Here is a 23195-nt window from a genome sequence, read left to right as displayed (position 1 = left end):
GTCTGGCTCCAGCAGCTCACCATCTTACGACGGGAGCGAGCAGAGGCGAAGAGCTTGCGTCTCAAATCCTCAGCCACCAGAGGAGCCGTCGGCCTATCGGCCGACCGTCCACTGACGGGGGAACCAGAGCTAGAACTAGGCCATCTCACGGGAGACGGCCTTGGTTCAGCAGCCCCTCGGAGAGGCAGACTCCCCACCGGACGCCGCTCGGGCGCATCCGACTGCCACGACCGTGGAGTCAGAGCAGCCCCACGACGCACGGCGGAGGCGGCAATGGAAAACCGCTGGTGAAGGGTGACGTTGTGAGCGCTCGAACCCTCCGATGAAGACATTATAGCTTAGGCTTTTCTCCTAAACTGTGAGAGAGAGAAAAAAACAAGAAATAATATCCACGCAGCTCCTCTTCAATTATTTTACACTAAACTCAAGTGGTGTATACAGACACTCGCCGCGGGGTGAAAATAAGGAAGGAGCTGTTAGTATGGCCACACCCCTGCTTATGTAGAGGAGCGGATCGGGGTGTGGCCAGGCGAATAGGTGTGTAAAGGTGCATGTGGAGATTTATTCAGTGCATAGACTGATATAGGGATATATTCCAGTAGGGCGCAGAGCGGAGCTATACGATACTATAACCACACACACACACACACACACACACACACACACACACACACACACACACACACACACACACACACACACACACACACACACACACACACACACACACACACACACACACACACACACACACACACACACACACACACACACACACACACACACACACACACACACACACACACACACACACACACACACACACACACACACACACACACACACACACACACACACACACACACACACAGTTGGAAGTGAAGTGAGGTTGACCTCAGGGGGCTACTCAGCGTCAGCAGTTCGCTCTCACATTACCACAATAATCTGTAAATCCCGCCTGATACACTAAACTATTGTTCTCTCCCAACATGCTGGTTGGAACCTCCGTTTCACGCGACTGACACTGAGAACCAACATCCCTGTGAGAACGCGGGGGTCCCTTCTAGGACATCTGGGCAGTGTTACAAATACCATTATGGAGAACGGCAGTTGAACTGGCGGAGGCATGGATGATATTTAATCATTAACCACACCGACCGGAGATTGTTGAGCTAACCAAGTATGCGTGTGCGTGCGTGTGTGTGTGTGTTTGCATGCCCTGTGCACGCACATGTAGAAACCGCACAGTCGTCTGGTTAGAGAGCACCAAAACCAGACAAAACCGGTTCCAAGAACTATCCCATTTTAAGAAAATCTGTCCCGAAACTATTGGAGACAATAAAAGAGATTGAGGGATTCAAAAAAGAATTCAGATGTTCAAAAGTTAATCAGTGTTCTCCACCCAACCAATACGCGCACACACACACACGCACACACACACACACACGCACACACACACACACACACACACACACACACACACACACACTATGGGTTTTGTTGACATAGAGCTGTGTGTAGTGGAAGGGAATGAAAGAGAAAGAGAATCCCTGCGTCCATCCTCGGCCTAGCTCAGTAAAAACAACTCTTGCAGACCCTCGGGCTAGGCTATGGAACAAATAAAGACAGGATGAGACAGAGAGGAGCCCCCACCCTTTCTGTCTGTCTGTCTGTCTGTCTGTCTGTCTGTCTGTCTGTCTGTCTGTCTGTCTGTCTGTCTGTCTGTCTGTCGGGGACGTGGTTCTAACCCAACACAAGCCTGGCAGGCAGGAACAGACAGCGACGAGGTTGGATAAAAAAAAAGTTAAGTACTAAAAAAGTCTGCTTCATTTGTAAAAAGGCTCTTACACACTACTTTGTTTTAACAGCAGCGATAGAAAGGAGAGACATGCTTAGAGAGACATCCTTTAGAGAGTAACAGGCTTTAGAGGAGAGACATGCTTTAGAAAGACATCCTTTAGTTTAGAGAGTAACATGCTTTAGAGGAGAGACTGGCTTTAGAGAGGAGAGACAAGCCTTAAGAGGAGAGACAGACTATAGAGAGGAGAGACAGACTATAGAGAGGAGAGACAGGCTTTAGAGAGGAGAGACTGGCTTAGAGAGGAGAGACAAGTCTTAAGAGGAGAGACAGGCTTTAGAGAGGAGAGACTGGCTTAGAGAGGAGAGACAAGCCTTAAGAGGAGAGACAGGCTTTAGAGGAGAGACTGGCTTTAGAGGAGAGACATGCTTTAGAGGAGAGACTGGCTTTAGAGAGGAGAGACTGGCTTAGAGAGGAGAGACATGCTTTAGAGGAGAGACTGGCTTTAGAGGAGAGACAGACTTTAGAGGAGAGACATGCTTTCGAGAGACATCCTTTAGAAAGTTTAGAGCAGTGTTTCCCAACCGGGGGTACGCGTACCCCTAGTGGTACGTGGGTGGTCCCCAGGGGGTACATGAAAAGATTTTCTTTAAATATATATACCGGTATATAGTTTTTTTTTAATGTATTTTCTTGTATTCTTTTTTTTAGGAGAGACTGGCTTCAGAGAGGAGATACAAGCCTTAAGAGAGACAGGCTTTAGAGGAGAGACAGGCTATAGAGAGGAGAGACAAGCCTTAAGAGGAGAGACAGACTATAGAGAGGAGAGACATGTTTAGAGGAGAGACAGGCTTAAGAAAGGAGAGACAGGCTTTAGAGAGGAGACAGGCTTTAGAGAGACATCCTTTGAGAGAGACGTGCTTTAGAGGAGAGACAGGCTTTAGAGAGACATGCTTTAGAGGAGAGACAGGCTTTAGAGGAGAGCCAGGCTTTAGAAAGGAGATACATGCTTTAGAGAGACATCCTTTTTAGAGAGACGTGCTTTAGAGGAGAGACTGGTTTTAGAGGAGAGACAGGCCTTAAGAGGAGAGACATGCTTTAGAGCCTGGAGAGACAGGCTTTAGAGAGGAGAGACAGGCTTTAGAGAGGCGTTAGACAGGTGAGACATGCTTTAGAGAGGAGAGACAGGCTTTAGAGAGGAGAGACTGGCTTTAGAGGAGAGACAGGCTTTAGAGGAGAAACAGGCGATAGAGAGAAGAGACATGCTTTAGAGGAGAGACAGGCTTTAGAGAGGAGAGACTGGCTTTAGAGGAGAGACAGGCTTTAGAGAGGAGAGACAGGCTTTAGAGAGGAGAGACAGGCTTTAGAGAGGAGAGACATGCTTTAGAGAGGAGAGACAGGCTTTAGAGAGGAGAGACATGCTTTAGAGAGGAGAGACAGGCTTTAGAGAGGAGAGACAGGCTTTAGAGAGGAGAGACAGGCTTTAGAGAGGAGAGACAGGCTTTAGAGAGGGAGATGGGCTTTAGAGGAGAAACAGGCGATAGAGAGAAGAGACAGGCTTTGGAGGAGAAACAGGCGATAGAGAGGAGAGACAGGCTTTGGAGGAGAGACAGGCTTCAGGGTGGTGTGATACGGTAGCCGGGGAACTAGAGGGATGAACTGTCCAGAGCAGAGGGAAGGTCAGGGCTTAAAGTACCAGAGAGCTCTACAGGCAGCGCAGGGAATACAGAGAGCTGGCATTATGGAAACAGATACACGTGTGAAACAACACAACTGCATAGTGCAGACACACACTTAATGAAGAAGGATGACCTCATATATTTATTTATTAATAATATATATATATATTTATTGGTGTGTGTGTGTGTGTGTGTGTGTGTGTGTGTGTGTGTGTGTGTGTGTGTGTGTGTGTGTGTGTGTGTGTGTGTGTGTGTGTGTGTGTGTGTGTGTGTGTGTTCAGGGGAGGGTGTGTCTGTATTTGCTATGGAGGATAGGTCAGGAGAGGGCAGGTCGATAAGGTTTGTGATGTGCAATTTGTTCCACTTGAAAATAAGGGCGTCATCTGAGAACAAAGACAAAACCAACTGTCAGCAGGGAAGATAGGAGACAACTCTGTGTGTAGTATGTGTGTGTGTGTGTGTGTGTGTGTGTCTCTGTCTGTCTGTCCGTCCGTCCGTCAAGTTAATCAGTGTAGCCCATTATCACATTCACACGTCTCCACTGTTCAGTAAAACTGATGGTCTGAGTCTATACTGTTCAGTAAAACTGATGGTCTGAGTCTATACTGTTCAGTAAAACTGATGGTCTGAGTCTATACTGTTCAGTCAAACTGGTGGTCTGAGTCTATACTGTTCTGTAAAACTGGTGGTCTGAGTCTATACTGTTCTGTAAAACTGGTGGTCTGAGTCTATACTGTTCTGTAAAACTGGTGGTCTGAGTCTATACTGTTCTTTGTATTGGCCGATACTAAAAGTTTAGTACTTGAAATCGGTATCGGCAGTGAAACAGTGGTATCGGTGCGTCGCTAGATGTAACCATGTTAACCTATTCGAAATTAGCCTTCATCTGTCTGTTGTCATCAAGGTCCAATAAAGGAAGCAGGATGCCTCTCAGTGCAGCTCTAAACAGGAATGTGCTCCAGAAATGATGATTGTCTTGAGAGAGTTAGAGAGAGGAGAGAGGGGGGGAGTGTGTGGTGGTGGGGGAGAGACAGAGAGTTAGAGAGAGAGAAATAGAGGGTATGATGGTGAAGGAGAGAGAGAGAGAGAGAGAGAGAGAGAGAGAGAGAGAGAGTTGGGGTGTCTTAATATCTAGGAATGCATTCCACCCAACCCCCAACTATGAACACTTGGGGCCTTCATTTGGCATATTTCAGCGTGTATGTGTACAGTATGTGTGTGTGTGTGTGTGTATTTGTGTGTGTGTGTGTGTGTGTCTAGTTTTGACTAGTGAAAACTGCCAAGGACAAAGAAAATATTTGTGAAGTCATATGTCTGTTCACACACACACGTGCACACACATGCACGTACAGATGCACATTATGCACTCACACAAACAGATCCACACACACCCACACAAATGGTGTCCTCCTCACATTTGTACACTCAAATGTCACGTATAGACACTCTCTCTATATATACACACACGTGTATGCACACACGCAAACACACACAGACACACACACACACAATGGTGTACACTACACTAGTACTACACACTGTACACTAGAACAGACACTGGTGTGTCTGTACTCATTAGTACAGTCATATAAAGAGTGTTCCCCTTAACCACCCCCGTATGTTGAATGAATGATGAATGAATGATGAACGAGAGAAAGAGACAGCTCTGTGTCATCACCTACTAATTACCTCCATACATACAGTAGAAGGAGATAAACTCCAATCTGGGAAATGGAGGGATAAACTGAGAAAGGAGGCGATGGGAGAGAAAGGAGGGAGGTATGTGAGAGAGAGAGAGACGAGGGCTGGGGGTGGAGGTGTGGGGAGGGGGGAGGGAGGGAGGGGTGGAGCAGGAAGGTGAGATAGCGAGAGATACAGTCTTCAGTCTGGGAAAGAGGTCGGAGGAGAGAGAAGGTCAAAGACGAGACAGCGAAGAGTGACTGTGTGACATGATTGGCTAGAAAAATGAAGATGGAGAAAGGAGTGAAGAGACGGCAGAGGGAGTGTGTGTGTGTGTGTGTGTGTGTGTGTGTGTGTGTGTGTGTGTGTGTGTGTGTGTGTGTGTGTGTGTGCGTGTGCGTGTGTGTGTGTGTGCACGTCATTGACAGCCAAATTCCTGTTTAACCACAACCACAGTGTTTGGGGGTAGGGGTGGTTCTTCAACTGTACACACACATGTGCAAAAGCACACACACACACACATACACAAACGCACACACACACACACATACACAAACGCACACACACAAGCACACGCAGACAGACACAGCCAGACACACAGAGAGCAGGAAGTGTGTGTGCAGATGTGTGTCCCCCGTAGACGACAGACGGGGATTTGACTGAGCCTCCCAGATCTAGTTTCCTCTGTAGGCCTGGACAGACTGAGAAGTTGAACACTCTAAAGAGTTCCGATATACACTCAACCCAGAGGACACCCGCTCAGATGTAATCCTGGGCATGTGGTTTAGAACTCCTGTCCCCAATAGGGAGATGTAGTCTGACGTCACTTTAGTTTCCCGCAAGGTCCACCCGTATAGGGATTTATCATTGGGAAAATGTATTATCGGCTATTGTAATAATTCTGCCTCATGAACATTGGCAAGCTTTCCATTTTGCACAAAATGAGTTCCCTTCTATCACTAACATTATTGTTTAAGCATTTTTGGTTGAAATAAAAGGTAGTTATAATGTTTTTAATTTGTCGTTAAAAAAGAACTACACTTACACGTCACGGCCAGTTGTGCTGATTGATACTAAGCTAACGAACGTTAACGTTAACTTTACCCATAGCTAACATTACCTAGCTAAACGTACTAGACATTAGCAATTTCTACTGTCTTGTCCATAAGTTCCCTGGCAGCATACTTTGTTGGTGAGGACAAACGTATACAAAGAGGAGAGAACCATTTTAAATCAGGGAATGTAGAGGAGTTTTTGTATGCAGAACTTACCGGATCGGTCAGGGCCAGCATGAGAGACAGTCTATCATGTTTCAGTGAGTGTAGAAAGGTTTGCAATCCGTGTCACTTGCGTGTGTTGTGGAATATTTTAAATGAGCCAAGACAGTGAACTGTAGAAATTCAGATGAGTCAAATTGTATAAAAAAAAATAGTTTATTTCTGTATATATAACGTTACGCTCTCTTGTCATGTTGATGAGACAGAAAGGCCACTGTTGCACAGCCTTCTAGCACCGTTGCTGACTCAACCTGTGTGTTTGTTTGCTTGATTGTACAGGCTGAGAGAAAGAAATAAACCTGTGTTCAACAAAGCAGAGTCCTGGATGTCCCTTGCATAACTGAAACACAACGCAGAACCATTTACACCGGTCACACTTGGCTACTAACGTTGCATAAAAAACAATAACGTTATAAACTATATACACAATATGTACAACGAAACAATGATTTACATTAGTATTTACAGTGATATAATATGCAGCGAATTAACATTATACGATTTAAATTATAAATACAAATGGTAACGTGGTTCATCTGAGCACTCGTGTGTGTTGGGTCAGGGTGACTAAAGCCAGGAGTCTAGGCTGTGGTGACGTCAGTCAGCAGTGCCAAAGTTAAGTGTAGTTTGTCAGTGAACAAAAATATAAACGTTGTTATTTTGCTACTTTTAGGATTAATTGCGATTTTTTTTCATGTTGAGCTATAGATTGTGGATGAATACAAACAGAAAGGTACACCATGCCAATGTTCATGCTTTATTTGTTTTAAACGAGACGATTTAAAAATGGGTCCATTGGAAATACATTGCTATTTCAAGAGGGGTGGACCACGCGGGAAACAGCAATGACGTAACCACTACACCTCCCTATAGCCCCCTCAGACTCTGACCAGCTCACCTCTCATGTCTCCATCCCACAGCTCTGATGATGTTTGGAGATTTATAAAGATTGATAATATTATTAAAATCTAATCTCTATTTGCCAAGTACATTAAAAGAACAGGCCAACTGTGGAACACTCACAGTGAGCTGTGGTGTTCCACAAGGAAACATACTAGGACCGCTACTGTTCCTAATTTATGCAAATGACATGTCGTCAGCTTGTGACTGCAACTTGTTATTGTTCGCAGACGACTCAGCCCTGCTGGTCTCTGACAAGAACAAGTTACAGGTTGAAGAAACCCTCAGCTCAGAACTCGGCAGAATCTGCACCTGGCTCGCTGATAACAAACTATCATTACACCTGGGTAAAACAGAGTCCATTCTCTTCGGATCAAATAACAAACTCAGCAAGACCGACGGCTTCTCAGTTACAGTGGGTGACAATATTGTCACAAGGAAAGATGAAATTACATACCTAGGTTCCATCCTAGAGGCAAATCTTTCCTGTGACAAAATGGCATCCAAGGTAATAAAAAAAGTCAACCAACGAACTCGATTCTTGTACCGGATCTCCTCTCTGGTAAACAAGAATACCCTGAGCACTCATTCAAGGGTACTACGACTATGCTTGCACCTCATGGTACCAAAGCACCTCAAAGGCGATAAAAACAAAATTACAAACATCTCAAAACAAACTGGTCAGACTACTGCTTGACCTGACTCCTAGAACCCACCTCACCCCTGCCCACTTCGACAACCTAGGATGGCTTAGAGTAGACGACAGAGTACAGCAACTTGCAATGGGCCTGGTCTACAAGATACACTACACGACCAAGGTACCCATGTACATGTCAAAATACATCCCAAAGGTCAGTGAATACCACGATCACAACACCAGAGGGAGCTCCACAAATCATGTTAAATCCAGATTCGGCTCAAACAAGGGACTAAACACGTTTCGCAATTATGCCACATCAATGTGGAACGCCCTACCTAAAGCTGTAAACTAATGTGAATCACTACCCACTTTCAAAACCACTCTCAAAGAACACCTACGGGAGACTGCAATTCGAAACTGGCCCCTGTAAATGTCCTAACCCAACCCCCTCCAATGTACAGTAAATGACCAAGTATGGTTTCGTCAATATTCCAATGTACAGTTTTGCTTGTACAGTTGTACAGTGCTGTCTCCCTCTCTCTCTGTCTGTCTCCCTCTCTATCTCTCTCTCTCTCTCTCTCCCTCCAGAGTATGCAGAGGTGTCGGGTTTCACTGCCTCGCAGTATGAGGAAGTGCGCTGTCTAGTCTAGGTAGATTGTGGGCGGGCATTAGCACAACCACAGAGCCAATCACATCACTGTCTTCTACCCAGAGCCTGAATGACGTGACTCAGGCCTTCAAATCAGGATGGACTAATTTACTGGAGCAGGAAATTATCTGAGCTGAATCAGAGCAATCCGCCAATATGGTATTTAGACACTAAAACACATTGATACTAACTCCTATTACTATAATACAATGCTAGAGACTGAAAAATGACATTTATAGTACATGTCCCCTTTAAACTGTAACCTAAACAAATGACTAGTGTTGCAAAATAAACCTGAAAAATAACTCAAAACAAACAAAACACGCACGGTTGAAAAACTGTGTGGCTTCCCTATGACTGTTCCCCAATTCCCTCCCGCTGCGCACCTGTGACACACATACAATTAGGCTGTGCCCGAGATCATCTGAGCCCCGCCTCCTATGCCCACTGCCCAGCTAATTAGTCAATAATCTCAAGACACCTTCAAAATTACCCAGCACCTTCATACAATAAAATAACCACGGTAAGATCATCAAATTGGCTACAACACTGCGTTCAACATGACCAATCTAATATGCCACCTGAGAAACAGCCACAAACAACAACAAAGGAATGGGGGAGGCGGCTGGTGCTTTGCCAAACAGCTGTATTGATTGCAATGCCTCGCTTGAATGAAGTTAACGTTCACCTGGATAACGTCAACATTCGATTTGTGAGGATTATCGTCTGCGTTTCAGACCAAAATGGAGAAAATCATTACGTAACAGATTGAAACTTTGAATATGTCTCGTATGAAGCACATTCTCAGGCGCTCAGGGTGAATGTAATGTGAGCCACCGCACTCAAGGGGCTATTGAGGCAACAGAGGGGCTTGTCTCGCTTCGCCAGTTTCTGACAAAAATGTGTCAAATCGGTTACTAATGTAAAGATCGGTATCGGCAGATACTCAAAATCACATGATCGGATCGGGAGCAAAAAAATGCGATCAGGACATCCCTAATTATCATTCTCAACCACATTTACCAATGAGTCAAACTTCTCATTCCACAGAATAGTCACACCCCCTGGTATACCTCTAACTATTCTTATTCCACAGAATAGCCACACCCCCTGCCCTGGTATACCTCTGACTGTTCTTATTCCACAGAATAGCCACACCCCCTGCCCTGGTATACCTCTGACTGTTCTTATTCCACAGAATAGTCACACCCCCTGGTCAGAATAGTCACACCCCCTGGTATACCTCTGACTATTCTTATTCCACAGAATAGCCACACCCCGTGGTCAGAATAGTCACACGTCCTGGTATACCTCTGACTATTCTTATTCCACAGAATAGCCACACCCCCTGGTCAGAATAGTCACACGTCCTGGTATACCTCTGACTATTCTTATTCCACAGAATAGCCACACCCCCTGGTCAGAATAGTCACACGTCCTGGTATACCTCTGACTATTCCCATGCTATGCAAGGTCAGCTGACTCCCAGCACCATGAAAGTTATCATTGGTAGTTTAGTTTTTCAAGGCCTTGCTGTGGCAACAATGACTCTTGCATACACAGTATGTCACTATTCTTCACACCTTACCCTTTTACATATTCTCACTATTCCTCTTTTATAATGTACATATTCTCACTATTCCTATTTTATCATTTACATATCTCACTATTCCTATGCTCTTATCATTTTACATAATGCATCCTATTCTTCTTCTCGTATAATTTTTCATATCCTCACTATTCTTCCTCTCTTATCATGTTTTACCTCTAACGTTCCATCCAGCTGGTCCCCTCCCTCTATGTCAAGAGAAAGCTATGTGTGTGTGGGGGGGGGGGGGGGGGGGGCAGGATTCTAAAACAATCCCATTAGAGAGAACACTGTGTATGCTAATAGGACAACTGAGATGTCTGTGTGTAATCTAATCAGGCCTCAGTCAGGTTCAGCAATTCAATGGTATAGGCCACTTTATAGGCAAATGTGTATGTATGTGTGTGTGTGTGTGTGTGTGTGTGTGTGTGTGTGTGTGTGGCATCCAACCTTAAAACTGGTTAGCTCTTGCTTGGTGAAACCATGACTGTGTATGATTTTCATCTGTTTGACCAATGTACTTTTACCACTCTCTGCTGCACCTAGAGAGAGAGAGAGAGAGAGAGAGAGAGAGAGAGAGAGAGAGAGAGAGAGAGAAAGAGAGAGAGAGGGAGGTATGGACAGAGAGAGAGACAGATAGAGAGGTAGAGACGGAGAGTGAGAGAGAGAGAGAGAGAGAGAGAGAGAGAGAGAGAGAGAGAGAGAGAGAGAGAGAGAGAGAGAGAGAGAGAGAGAGGGGGGGGGGGGGGGGGGGGGAAGCGAGAGCAGTGTGGTGATAAATTCGGGATAAGGAAATGATGGCAACATTTCATTTCTGTAGCCTGTCTCTGCATACAGTGACAAAAGGTCATCTTTGTCCAAGATGGGTAAACCACTTGTTGTTGATCCAAACTGCAAAAAAAGCAGACAGGACTCTCACCTAGTAGAAGTATCTTCACTATATTCATCTCACGTTTGGCGTACTCGTACAGGTCCCTGTCTATCTTGACGCTCTGTATCTTCGCCTTCTTCGCCTCCTCCGTTACTTCGGAACCGAGACACAGTCCCATCTTGTGCTCTCATCTCCTCCTCCACCCGTTCAGAAAGGAAAACAATGCATGGAATTCCAGTTCGGATCACAGTAGTAGGTTTGCAGAAGAAGTCCCATCCTTCTTGTTCAGTCAATATTTTCAAGTGGGCGTTATGTTGCGTCAATATTGCAAATGCAATGCAGACAATATTGACAAGAGTGCATTTTCCATGTAAACCTGTTACCCTGAAACAAGTCCAGAAACCCCCCAATAATGACGGCGATCAAACATTCTTCAAAGTCGTCCTGGAATGGTGCGTCAACCCACCCGTGTGTCCAGAGAGAGAGCCTCCCGTGTTACGCACCGCTCAGTGTTCCGCGTGTTGCGCTCCCAGTTAATAAATCAAGATGCCGCGTAATGATGACCTTGTCAAATAATGTCCAGTTATTAAAATACAAAGTTGTTATGTCACATAGTGCGCCAAATGGTTTAAAAAAGTGCACCACCGCCAGTCGAAGCCCATAAGAAGAACCAACAGATGAGATCTCTCCTCCCACTTTGGATTTTTCAATTTGCTAAAGTTTGGGAGTTTCGGACTTCCCTGGGAAGTGACGTTCCGGGGATAGAATCTGACACCTGTGTGTGTGTGTGTGTGTGTGTGTGTGTGTGCGTGCGCGCGCGCGTGAGATTACTGCCCATGTTGGTACAGAGCGACATTTTTGACGCTCGCGCATAATCCCCTCGGGTGCGCGTGGGTCCCGGATTAAAGGCCCTTTGTGTCGGTAATGAGGGGGCCGTTTTATTCCCCTCTAATCTGGACTCCGTGAATGAGACCAGCAGGGCCCACAGCCGTGTTCCCGAGGTTGTGGCCTCATTTCTATCACTCAATCAACCGTGATGTGCGCCTTATTCAACTGAGATCAGTCACCGTGTCAATATCACACACCCCTCTGACGATGGAATCCTGATAATACCCCAGTTCAGTCCTGCCTGTGGTGATTTGTGAAGGGCTGTCCCAGTCTAAGGATTTGTATAGTCGATTTGTAGTCGCAAAAATTATGATTTTTTTTAATTTATCATTCCATTTGGGCTGTGGCTGTGTGGGGGTGCTTAATGTTTGAAGGAGTCGAGGAAGGCTTCTTGTCCTCTGCAAAAGCATGCAATTGGTCCACTGATGGATACATGTTGATATTTGTCTAGTCTAGTGTTCATTAGATGGGTGAAATCCTCTTTCAGTGCCTCTGTGCCTGTTTTCTTAGGCAGTTAGCCTCTGGTATGCATGCCATTAGCGTTAGCCACGCTTCTAGACCTCTTTTCTTTAGGAAAGAATGATAAAAAAAAATTGTAAAAAAAATAAAAATTATAATTATTTTTGTTCCATTCGACTAAGAGGTTGGTAGTCGACTACGGCTGCTTTCGATCGATTAGTCGACTATTCGACTAATAGGGGTCAGAAAATATCTAAAATGAAGAGACTTCAAACGTACATCTTTTTAATAGGCCATGACCGTTGTATTTATTATGAGATAGTCACAGATTATGGAGAGGTTGACAAACTCCTGCAATCTATCATTTGTTATATAGCCTCATCTCTCTCTCTCTCTTTCACATACACACTTGGTACCTACCCGTGTCAAGCGCTATGAAGAATTATTTATTCACTTAAATTGGCTCATACAACATTGAAAAATAACACACAGACAGGGACTATTCCGTTACATCACATTCGAGCTTGCAAAACAGTCTTGCATAGTTGCATTCAAACTTGGATCCCCCGAAGATTCTTTGATACCTCGCATCCTCAGTCCTCTCCTTCTCCCAAAACCACGAGGCGAGGAAGGAGGGGGAGTCACGGGAAGACTCGGGATGCAACAATTGTATACAATCAAATAGAAATCAGGAGTTCCCAACCTGGATGATAGATAGATCGGTAGATGATGCCGAAACCGAGGTAACAGAAAAAAAGACACGGGAAAACAAAAGCAAAAACATTTTGAATAATGTGAAAATTGTGTTCAAATCACATCACACCAGTTGACAGACACCATCTGAGCGAATAAACGTTTAACCCACCTCAGGTGTGGGACCAGCACTGCTCTTGATGTGAAATGGGTGACGACAGTTCAGTAAAATTGTACAGTTTTCATAGCAGGGCTGGACGATAATTCGATATTATATAGAGTATGGCATTGGTATCGTGTTGAAATTATATTGTTGCGCACAATTCTGTCTTCTAAATGAATGATAACAACCACGTATTAACTAAATTAATTTGAGGGGATGTTTTTTGAAAATAGCAGTTTTGGTTTAATGTCCCACTGTACATTCATATTTATCTTGTGATTTTCCACATGTCAACAAATATATACATCCATATTGAAAAAAATCCAGATGATTAAACTGATGTGAATTTCTTTCATATCGCCCCGGCCCTAATTCATAGTGTAATTTCTGTCGAAAAGCTGTTGGAGAAAGCTTTCCTATACTTAAAATGACAATCAGATAGTCACTTCAGTTTGATGAGGACATTTTCTATGGAAACCGTTTACATATCAGAGGGCCTCATGTGGGGTCCCGAGTCCGACCCCAAGGTTGGGAACACCTGGTAGATCTGAAGTAGCAATTAAAAATATTTCACAGCCCTTACATTAGCTTAGACCTGAAGGAAGAAACGAGGCACTACTAGAATTTACAGCGCACGTATATATATGTATACACACACACACACACATTAATATATACAGACATTCATACAGGTGCGTGCAACCACACACATCCTAGGTGCAAATTGAGGTTAAAATCAAGGTTGTTAAAATTATTATACTACAGTATAATAATATTAATAATAATAATAATAATAATAATAAGGTTGTTATTCAAATTAAATGAAATTATTATCACAGATGACAATTTAACTTTGGAGATCAAACCCTGTTCTTTCATTGTGAAGAGAAGAGGCCAGTGTCTCTTCTGGAAATAAAAAAACAAATCTGCGTTCTGAGTGAGCCATGTTCCTCCTCACTGACCACGCATCCATGATCTGGTCATTTTTTTAAAACGTGTGTGGTAAAATCTAAAAACATAACCGGCAAAGACGTAAAAAAAAGAAAAACAAAAAAAAAGGTAAATAAGTTATTGTTACAATTATAAACTCAACGTGTCGCTATGATAAAATATAGAGGGACAGTGTATGGTTTCATAGAGATAATCAATAATTCATGATTCAAATAACTGTAATCTGTTTCAAGTTCTCGTGGGGAAGGAAGGGTGTACTGGTATTCTGTAGACTGATTCAAAACACATGTCAAATTATTTTAGTAAAGACAAATCTAGTCTCACTTGGGCTGGAATAGTCCGTTCTGATCGCTGAGTAAACCAGGCCCATGCAGCAGACAAAACACAACAATGCCACACCAAATAATCAAACACGAGATTCTGGACCCATTGGACAGGTTTAGACTGGCTGGCACCATTGGGCCATATACAACCCAGCAGGATCCAGTTGTAGAGTTGGATCCCTCCTGGGTCCTGCGGGTCCAGTTTGGGTTAAGCTGGGAGAATAATGGTCAAGCACATTTAAGACACAGGACCAGCTGACTCTGGTTTTGTCCGGTTGGGTCTGGTGTCCGGGGAGTGGTACTACTTGGCTGCCTGGTCGGCATCTTCAGTCTGCTCCTCCTCCTCATCCTCCTCCTCCTTCCTCTTCATGGCCTCGATGACGGCCATCTCCTTGGCCTCCTTCTTCTGGTTTCTAGCCTCAAACTGTAGCCTGGGGGGATGGAGGAGGGGAGGAGGGGGGTTGAGAGGAGATGTGAATGGTGACGGAGGCTGGAGAATGGCACATTAACATTTAGAGAGAAAAATGCATTTTCTGTGGGTGGTGGGGTGGTTGACACTGGCAACCTAATCTACAGGGAATAATACATGGTTCAAATGTGGTGTGTTGAAATCATGTGCAACCCAGATTCGGCTCAAACAAGGGGCTAAACACGTTTCGTAATTATGCCACAACAATGTGGAACGCCCTACCCACAGCCGTAAAATAATGTGAATCCCTACCCACCTTCAAAACCGCCCTCAAAGAGCACCTACGGGAGGCTGCAATTTGAAACTGGCCCCGGTAAATGTCCAAACCACCCCCCCCCCCCCCCACCCAACCCCCTCCGATGTACAGTTTCTTCCCCCTAAAATGTACTGTATATTTGTAAATCTTGTATGTATGTTATCTCTACCGCTAGATGGCCAGCTTGATAGTCGTTTCCGCAGTGTTTCACTATATTTGCAAAGCTGTGTGTGTTCTGTGTGTGCTGTGGAGACAATGTGGCTCATTTGACAGACATTACTTGTAGTGCAACATGGAAAAGATAGTTTGTTTCTACACACTGTAGTTTGTAGTTTATTACATGCTAAACACTGCGCATTTCCCAAGATAATCGTCGTTTTAACTCAAAACTGTGATCGTGTTTGCCGAGCATGTTTTACGTCCGGTGAAACACAGAACTGTGATCGTTAGAAAAACACATTTCAGGTTCGGTAAAATAGACATAGAATATACCTTACCTTAGCCAGAAGGTATTCCAAAAAGAATAATTCCAAGTGATCGCATCGCCATCACGATTACCAGTGTATATGTCTATACACGCTTCGATGGTCAAATACGCTTAGGCAACAGAATTTCAAGGCGATCAATGTGAATCTATGTTCAAGCAGGAGGAGGGGCCCCTACCAACACCAAGCCATTCCAGTTCAGACACAGACGATACTGCCACCTGGTGATAGTTGATCGGCATTGCAATTCAAACATATACAAATGACACAGGGATGGCTAGAATGATCCGGATGATGCTTTAGAACGGGGATCAGAGAAAAAAGATCAAAGGATCTAAAAACGAGTTTACTCGTCTTTGGCGCCCAATGTGTTAAACAGTCCTGTATATTTGTATATCTTGTATGCAGGGGAGGAAACTAACTTTTTGGCTTACCAGCCAACTGGCGAGTATATGATATTTTTTACCAGCCAAACTGATTTTTTACCAGCTATAAATAAATCGCTAATTGTGATAATTACTTCTTTGTATGTCTTCGTCTAAATTGATTTTCAATCATAGTAATAATCACACCGTGTCTCTACTCTTTAAAATATTTATTACCATAAAACATTAATAAGTGTCTCTACTCTAGCATAAAACATATATTAATCACACCGTCTCTACTCTTCAAAATATTAGGATATCACATATTAACATGAAAGAGGGAACTATTCTGGACTGGGTTGGGCTGAACTGGGCAGTGAAAGATGCTGGGCTGGTCTAGGTTGGACTGGGTTGGGCTGGGCTGGACTGGGATGGGCAGTGAAAGAACCAAGCATTTCACTGTAATGTAATAGCTAAATAAAACAACTTTAACTTGACTCGTTACATTTGCACTCTGGTTGGATGCCAAACGTATTCTGGTTGTACTGTACTTGTGCTGTATGATGACAATACATTGGAATCGAATCTCATGTCAACGCTAGGGGTTCAGCAGGTGTATTCTGAATGACAAGTATGACAACATCACCGTTGTGAAGGGCATATGGGCGAGTGGTGATATGGGGGGAAACCCGGTAATAATTCGGTAATAATAAAATGTCACTTGGTTGCATTTAAGCAAAGCCGCTCAGTATAGTCCACTATGTTGAACACGCGTTATGGTAGCTTGTTACATGCTAGGTAGCTAGCCGGCTAATGCTGGTTGACTTGAGTTAGCCTCACGCCCACTTGTCATTCTCATCCGACTCGAAGGAGACGCGTCGCGTGCTGTTGTTCGCCCCCATGCCAGACCGCACTGATATCCGAAAGCGACGACTCTACATGCAATTATTTTCATCCACTGATGTGTTTTTGTCTACGTTGTCAAGCCGATGACAGGAGTCTGTAGGGCCGCACGCAGTGGTCTGTCCACTTCCCCTAGATGGGCGGCATCTTCTAGAAAACGAGTGTTCATTGGAGGAGCTTAGAGCGCAACGATGATGTTCATTGGTTATGGATTATTATGAGGCGCAAATGGGAGGAATCATAAGGGGGGGGGTCAGAGTTCGGCTTGTGCCAGTGAGCGAATCAGCAGATTGCAGAATGATTTTTTTGTTTTGTTTACTACTCGTGTGGCGAGTGCTCTTCATGAATCACTCGCCAAACATAAAGAATACTCGCATTTGGCGAGTAAAGTGGCCTAATTTCCTCCCCTGCTTGTATGTCATAAATGTCTGGATGTAACAGTACTGTATATCCGTTGGGAGCCGGTTCCTAATTGTCCGATTCCTGGAATCGCATGCCTCCGTGACTATCGATTCCTCTTATCGATGCCATGTTTTTCCGACAGTTGCGCATTTTAAAACAATAATGTTAGCGCCACGCATGCAGCCATAGCAGACAATTTGATTCCTTGACTAGGAAAATCTAAAGGGCTCGAAATTGCGACCGTTTTAGTCGCATATGCTCCCGAAATGCTCCAATGCTTTGCATCCTAGTCATTCATTTACGTGGTAAACTAACGCTAGCTAACGCTAACCTCGTCCCCAGTTTTATCTCCGTGAGATAGCCAACGCTAGCTAAATAGCCATGCTCATTGGTCATTGCTCAGACAGAGAGAGAACACGAGCTGGCACGGGTGGGGGCGAGCGGGGGAGCAGTCTCTCTCTCTCCCTCCCTCTCTCTACTTGTCCAATTAACATAGCAAAACTGCACAAGGAGCCCTTTTTTGTGCCTACGTTATTTTTATATAACATTGTCGCGTCGCGGCTGAGATGAGGCTTGCTTTAGCGCAGAACTTTCCTCTAATTTCATTATAGACAGAGACCAGCGCGGACCTTCAATGACATGCAATTGTAATTTCATTAGACACAGACCAGCGCGGACCTTCAATGACATGCAATATAATTGACGCGAGCAATGGGCTAACGTTAGCTGCTAACTAAGTTATCCAATAACTAGGCTAAGCTAACTAGCGTTAGCCGCTAACCCTGGAAACGCTCAAAGCGGACTCCACGACACCAGTTCCATTCGTGAGGAAAGGGGGTGGGTTATATTGACAAGGCTTGACAACAGAGGTTCAAAGATAACTTCATATTTATTGGTTATTCGTTTCTTTATATCGAGCATCCAGTTTCCATCACCGTGTGTTCAACTATTCATGTGTTGACGTCCGAGTGTGACATCATCGCCTACGGCAGCTTACACGCTCAAAACGCAAACCTAAAACAAAACCCGGAGTGAACCAAGACTGCAGTGTGTACACAAACCAGAGGGGGGAGAGGGAGGGGGGGAGTTCGCACTCAAGGACGGAGCGGAGCACCCGTTCCTAATGAGAAAGCCCCCTGAAAGACCAGATTACATCAGAGGAGGTAGAAGCCTCTGAATTTCGGTAGGTGAATTGCTTTCCTAGATGTTACTTATGTGTCAGTTATGTTTTTACTTTTACCCTTTATTTATACAGGTAGGTTATTGATAACGAATTCTCTTTTGCAATAACGACCTGTTGAATGCAACTACAGTTCAATAGATTAAATTAGTTTAAGATTATCTCAAATACATTATTTTATTTAAGTGTATAGTTAATTTTTTACAGTTTTTGTATTTTTCTGACATGGGGGCTCAACAATAAATGATAAACGACGATCAGAAATGTCAAGTTGCATGTTGTTATTCTAACCAGCTTAGTTATGTTGCATTTCCAATTTATTTATTTAAATTATAAATTTATCAGGAATAATTGATGATTTTGTGAAGACACATGTACATGGTATATACCTTTGATTTGGAAGTATTTGGGGTTTCAGGCGAGCAACCCGAACGATTTGGTCATATTGCATATAACGCGTCATATCTCGCGATCCATGAAAAAATACTGGATTATTTTGGAAAGGGGCGATGTTTAGCATGTAATAGTGCACAAACTACAGTATGTAGAAATTAACTGGTTAGTCAGTGATGGACTATGAACAATGCCTGTCAAATGAGCCATACTATTGTCTGCATAGCTATAATACAGAACACACGATGGGTCTGCAAACATCTCTAAAATGGTCAATAACGCTGGCGCCATTGAGTAAAGATGGGAAAAGAGCGTGGCGGTCAATGAGTTAAGAACAAGGAGATCCTTGACCTGTTCTCAATGATCCTCTGGACGATATCATCGGTTGTGAGGCCGTTCCCACTGTCCACAGTCTGGAAGATGTTCCTCTTCTTAGGCTCCTTGTAGCAGAACACACACAAACAGAGACATCAAACACACACCTACAGATCATCAAGACTATCTGTTACCCTGAGAATTGGATTAGATTCAAATGTATCGTCATTGTACAGTACAAGTACAAGTACAGACAGTACAACGAAAAGAAGTTGGCACCTAACCAGAGTGCAAGGTAACAGTAAAGTGCATAACAATATACAGGACAGGTGTGTAATATGCTGTGTATATACAGTAGTATACAGTGTAACAAGTGATTAAATGGAATATATATAACAAAGTTGCTGAGTAAATATGTTAATCATGATATTATATACAGTGATACAAGTATAAATATACTATGGTAGTAACCCATACTGGTCAGTGGTATAAGGAAAAGTGTATGTATGGGATATATACAGATATAGATATACGTATATATATATATATATATATATATATATATATATATATATATATATATATATATATATACACAGATATAGATATATACAGAGATGACAGAGCGATCGCTCGGAGATTTTATCGCCTCAAACCTATTTCCCGTATACACATATACATGAGTAATCGCGATGGCGATGGGATCACTTGGAATTATTCTTTTGGAATACCTTCTGGCTAAGGTAAGGTACATTCTATGTCTATTCTACCGAATCACAGTTCTGTGTTTCACCGGACGAAAAACATGCTCGGCCGACGCGATCATAGTTTTGAGTCAAAACGACCCCCCCCCCTTGATGATACATATATACAAGTCATATACCTGTGATTTGTATTCAGGGTTTCAGGGGATCAGCTAGAACGGTTTGGGCTTATTGCACATAATGCGTTTTATCTCGCGATCTATGAAAAAAGACTATTATCTTGGAAATGCGTGCTGTTTAGCGTGTAATAAACTACAAACTACAGTGTGTGGAAACAAACTATTACTCCCATGCTGGACTACAAGTAATGTTGGTCGAAATGGGCCACACCGTGTCTCTACAGCTATAATACAGAACACACACACAGCTTCGCAAACATAGTGCAACGACCACGGAAACGACTAGAAAGGCTGGCATTCTAAGGGTAAATTAACCAAACAGCGTGGCACTCAAAGTGTTAATGTTTTTTTTTACCTAAAACGGATCAGAATTTGATCGGGCTTAATATAGCCGATGCCTATCAATACGGATTGATTAAAATATGCCGCGATCGGCTCCGACACCGATCCTTCAGGCCTGCTTAGGACATCCCTACAGAAAAGTCTAGCACCATGCCTGGACAGAGCTGGATCACAACTCCATAAACAACATAATGATCAGTTTCAAGGGCATGGGTCAACATGTAGAGAACACTGAGGGGCGGTTCTGGGGTCACACAAGGGAGCTCTTTCGAAACAGCGATTAAGTCTTCTAAGAAACAACAGTGTATGGGAACACCGCAAAAGGCCACGGCCAGGAGCCGCCTCGGTCTAATGTGGTTTACCCATAAACCACGGTTTTATTGTCTAAAAAAGGCAACTTGGACATCCACAAAAATACCAGAAGTTCCCAAAAGCACTTTCTCCTTTTACTGTCATTCTTGTGCTGCTGCTTGCCATTGTGTGTGTGTGTGTGTGTGTGTGTGTGTGTGTGTGTGTGTGTGTGTGTGTGTGTGTGTGTGTGTGTGTGTGTGTGTGTGTGTGTGTGTGTGTGTGTGTGTGTGTGTGTGTGTGTGTGTGTGTGTGTGTGTGTGTGTGTGTGTGTGTGTGTGTGTGTGTGTGTGTGTGTGTGTGTGTGTGTGTGTGCCCCTACGCTGCTCCCTCTCTGTGTCCCTTCGAGGCAAATTAAACCTTTCACTCTAACTGGCAGCCTAAAGTAAGGTTTTACCAGAAGACAAATCTCTATCATTTGAATCTCCATAAATTCACCAATACATGACATTTTAGAAAGCGGCGTCTGTTTAGCATGAACCTCATTTTTAACCACAGCACAAGTGGAGCCAGCTGATGGGGGAAAGTTTAAGTTTATTTATTTGGCTTTCCATGTGCCACTCAGGGGTGATGCAGTAACTGTTAAGTATGGCTGTCAATGCGGTCAGGTGGCATAGCGGAGATTGCGTTCGTCACCAACCCCGGAGACGCTGGATTCGCCTGTTCGAATCCAGCTCACAGCTCACAGCTCCGGGGTTGTCACCAGCTTGGCTGGCCGTTCACACTAATACAATTGGCAGTATTAGAGGGTGGGAGAAGCTGGCGGGGTGGGTCCGGGTCGTTGTAAACAGCGACTCCTACAGTTCGGTCGGGGCGCCTGCTAAGCGCGGATAGGATCTAAGGGCGGTAGTGTGATCTTTCCACACGTTACACGCTCTCAGTGAGAGTCCGCGCTGCCAGGTGAAAAGAAGCAATTGATTGGCTAGACGTGTGTCGGAGGAAGCACGTGATAGCCTCCACTCTCCCAGACCGACTGTGGGGGGGTAAGTGCGCAGCGACCAGGAAGGGGATTGGGAATTGGCATAACGACTAACATTGGGATGGGAGAAAATCGGAGGAAAAAGGAGGGGGGAAAAGAATAATAATAAAAAAAAAAGTATGGCTGTCAATTAATATTCTATATTCAAATTAATAATCGACTTGTCAAAACAAAAAATATATATATTAGATTGTGGGCGTGGGCCTGTGGGAATGGCACGAACCTGTCTATGTCAATTTCATTGATTTTGAAAAGGCATTTGATAGTGTAGACTAGCTGCTTTGGAAACTCATGGCACACTATGGAATCCCTAAAAAATACATAAGCATAATCAAGAACATGTATCAGGACATGAAATGCCAAGTGTTACATAACGGATGTGCACAAGAACACTTTAAAGTGCTCACCGGTGTGAAACAGGGCTGCCTACTTTCCCCCTTCCTCTTCCTCCTATGCATCGACTGGATCATGAGACAAACCACAACCAATAAAAAGACTGGCATCCAGTGGAGTCTAATGGAGCACCTCGAAGACTGGACTTTGACGATGAATTCGTACTACTCTCACACAACCATCAACGGATGCAAGACAAAACCCAGCTGCTAGAAACAACTGCAGCTGGACTTGGGCTCAAAATAAATGGACCAAAAACTCAAGTAATCAGAGTCAATAATAAAAGCACGAACCCCATAACCATCGGGGGTCAGACACTGGAAGAGGTTGACAAATTCACATACTTGGGTAGTGTTATAGCTGTGGATGGCGGGACTGAGGAAGACGTAAGGGCAAGAATAGGAAAAGCAAGAGCAATATTCAACATGTTAAACAAGATAGAGGATATGGAGAGGGCTTCAGCGTTCTTGTTTTGTTTCAGGTAGGTGCTCATAATGACATCATTATGTGGTGGAAAGGCACTATTGATGAATTGAAAGCATTTCATAGTTATTTGAACAACACTAACCCAAATATAAAACTGTCTCTAGATTTTAGTCCTGATAAGATCCATTTTATGGACTTAGAAATCACTAAAGATTTGAATGGTGACCTACATACGTCATTGTACAGGAAGTTAACACATAAAAATACTATTTTACATGCAGAGAGATTCCATCCCTCTACTTTGATCAACAATGTTCCCTACGGCCAATTTAAAAGAGTACGTAGAATCTGTGACAGTGAGGCTGATTTTAGAGAAAAGAGCGGAGAAATGTATGATCGCTTTAGAGAACGTGGCTATACACATAATACTCTTAAAACAGCTATATCTGAAGCCGCTACTGTAGAACGCGACTCCCTCTTAAAAAGAAAGACACTAA

General features: G+C 43.8%; 2 protein-coding genes across 2 annotated transcripts in view; both read right to left on the bottom strand.

Moving 5' to 3' along the window:
- Positions 1 to 11732, bottom strand: part of gnav1 (guanine nucleotide binding protein (G protein) alpha v1) — an 80763-nt gene extending 69031 nt beyond the window's left edge. The window contains exons 1-2 of the mRNA XM_084318556.1: positions 11131 to 11732; positions 10662 to 10753 (exon numbers count right to left, since the gene is read on the bottom strand). Of these exons, the coding sequence (XP_084174682.1) occupies positions 10662 to 10753; positions 11131 to 11260 (222 nt within the window). The 5' untranslated portion in view covers positions 11261 to 11732. The remainder of the gene's footprint in view (positions 1 to 10661; positions 10754 to 11130) is intronic.
- Positions 11733 to 12734: 1002 nt separating this feature from the next.
- Positions 12735 to 23195, bottom strand: part of pcyt2 (phosphate cytidylyltransferase 2, ethanolamine) — a 50588-nt gene continuing 40127 nt past the window's right edge. Inside the window, exons 11-12 of the mRNA XM_084319342.1 lie at positions 19364 to 19452; positions 12735 to 14990 (exon numbers count right to left, since the gene is read on the bottom strand). Coding sequence (XP_084175468.1) covers positions 14861 to 14990; positions 19364 to 19452 — 219 coding nt within the window. The 3' untranslated portion in view covers positions 12735 to 14860. The remainder of the gene's footprint in view (positions 14991 to 19363; positions 19453 to 23195) is intronic.

Source organism: Notolepis coatsorum (genome assembly GCF_963971535.1).
Source record: "Notolepis coatsorum genome assembly, chromosome: 7".
NCBI classification, from domain to species: Eukaryota; Metazoa; Chordata; class Actinopteri; order Aulopiformes; family Paralepididae; genus Notolepis; species Notolepis coatsorum.
This window is presented reverse-complemented; position numbering and strand designations above follow the sequence as displayed.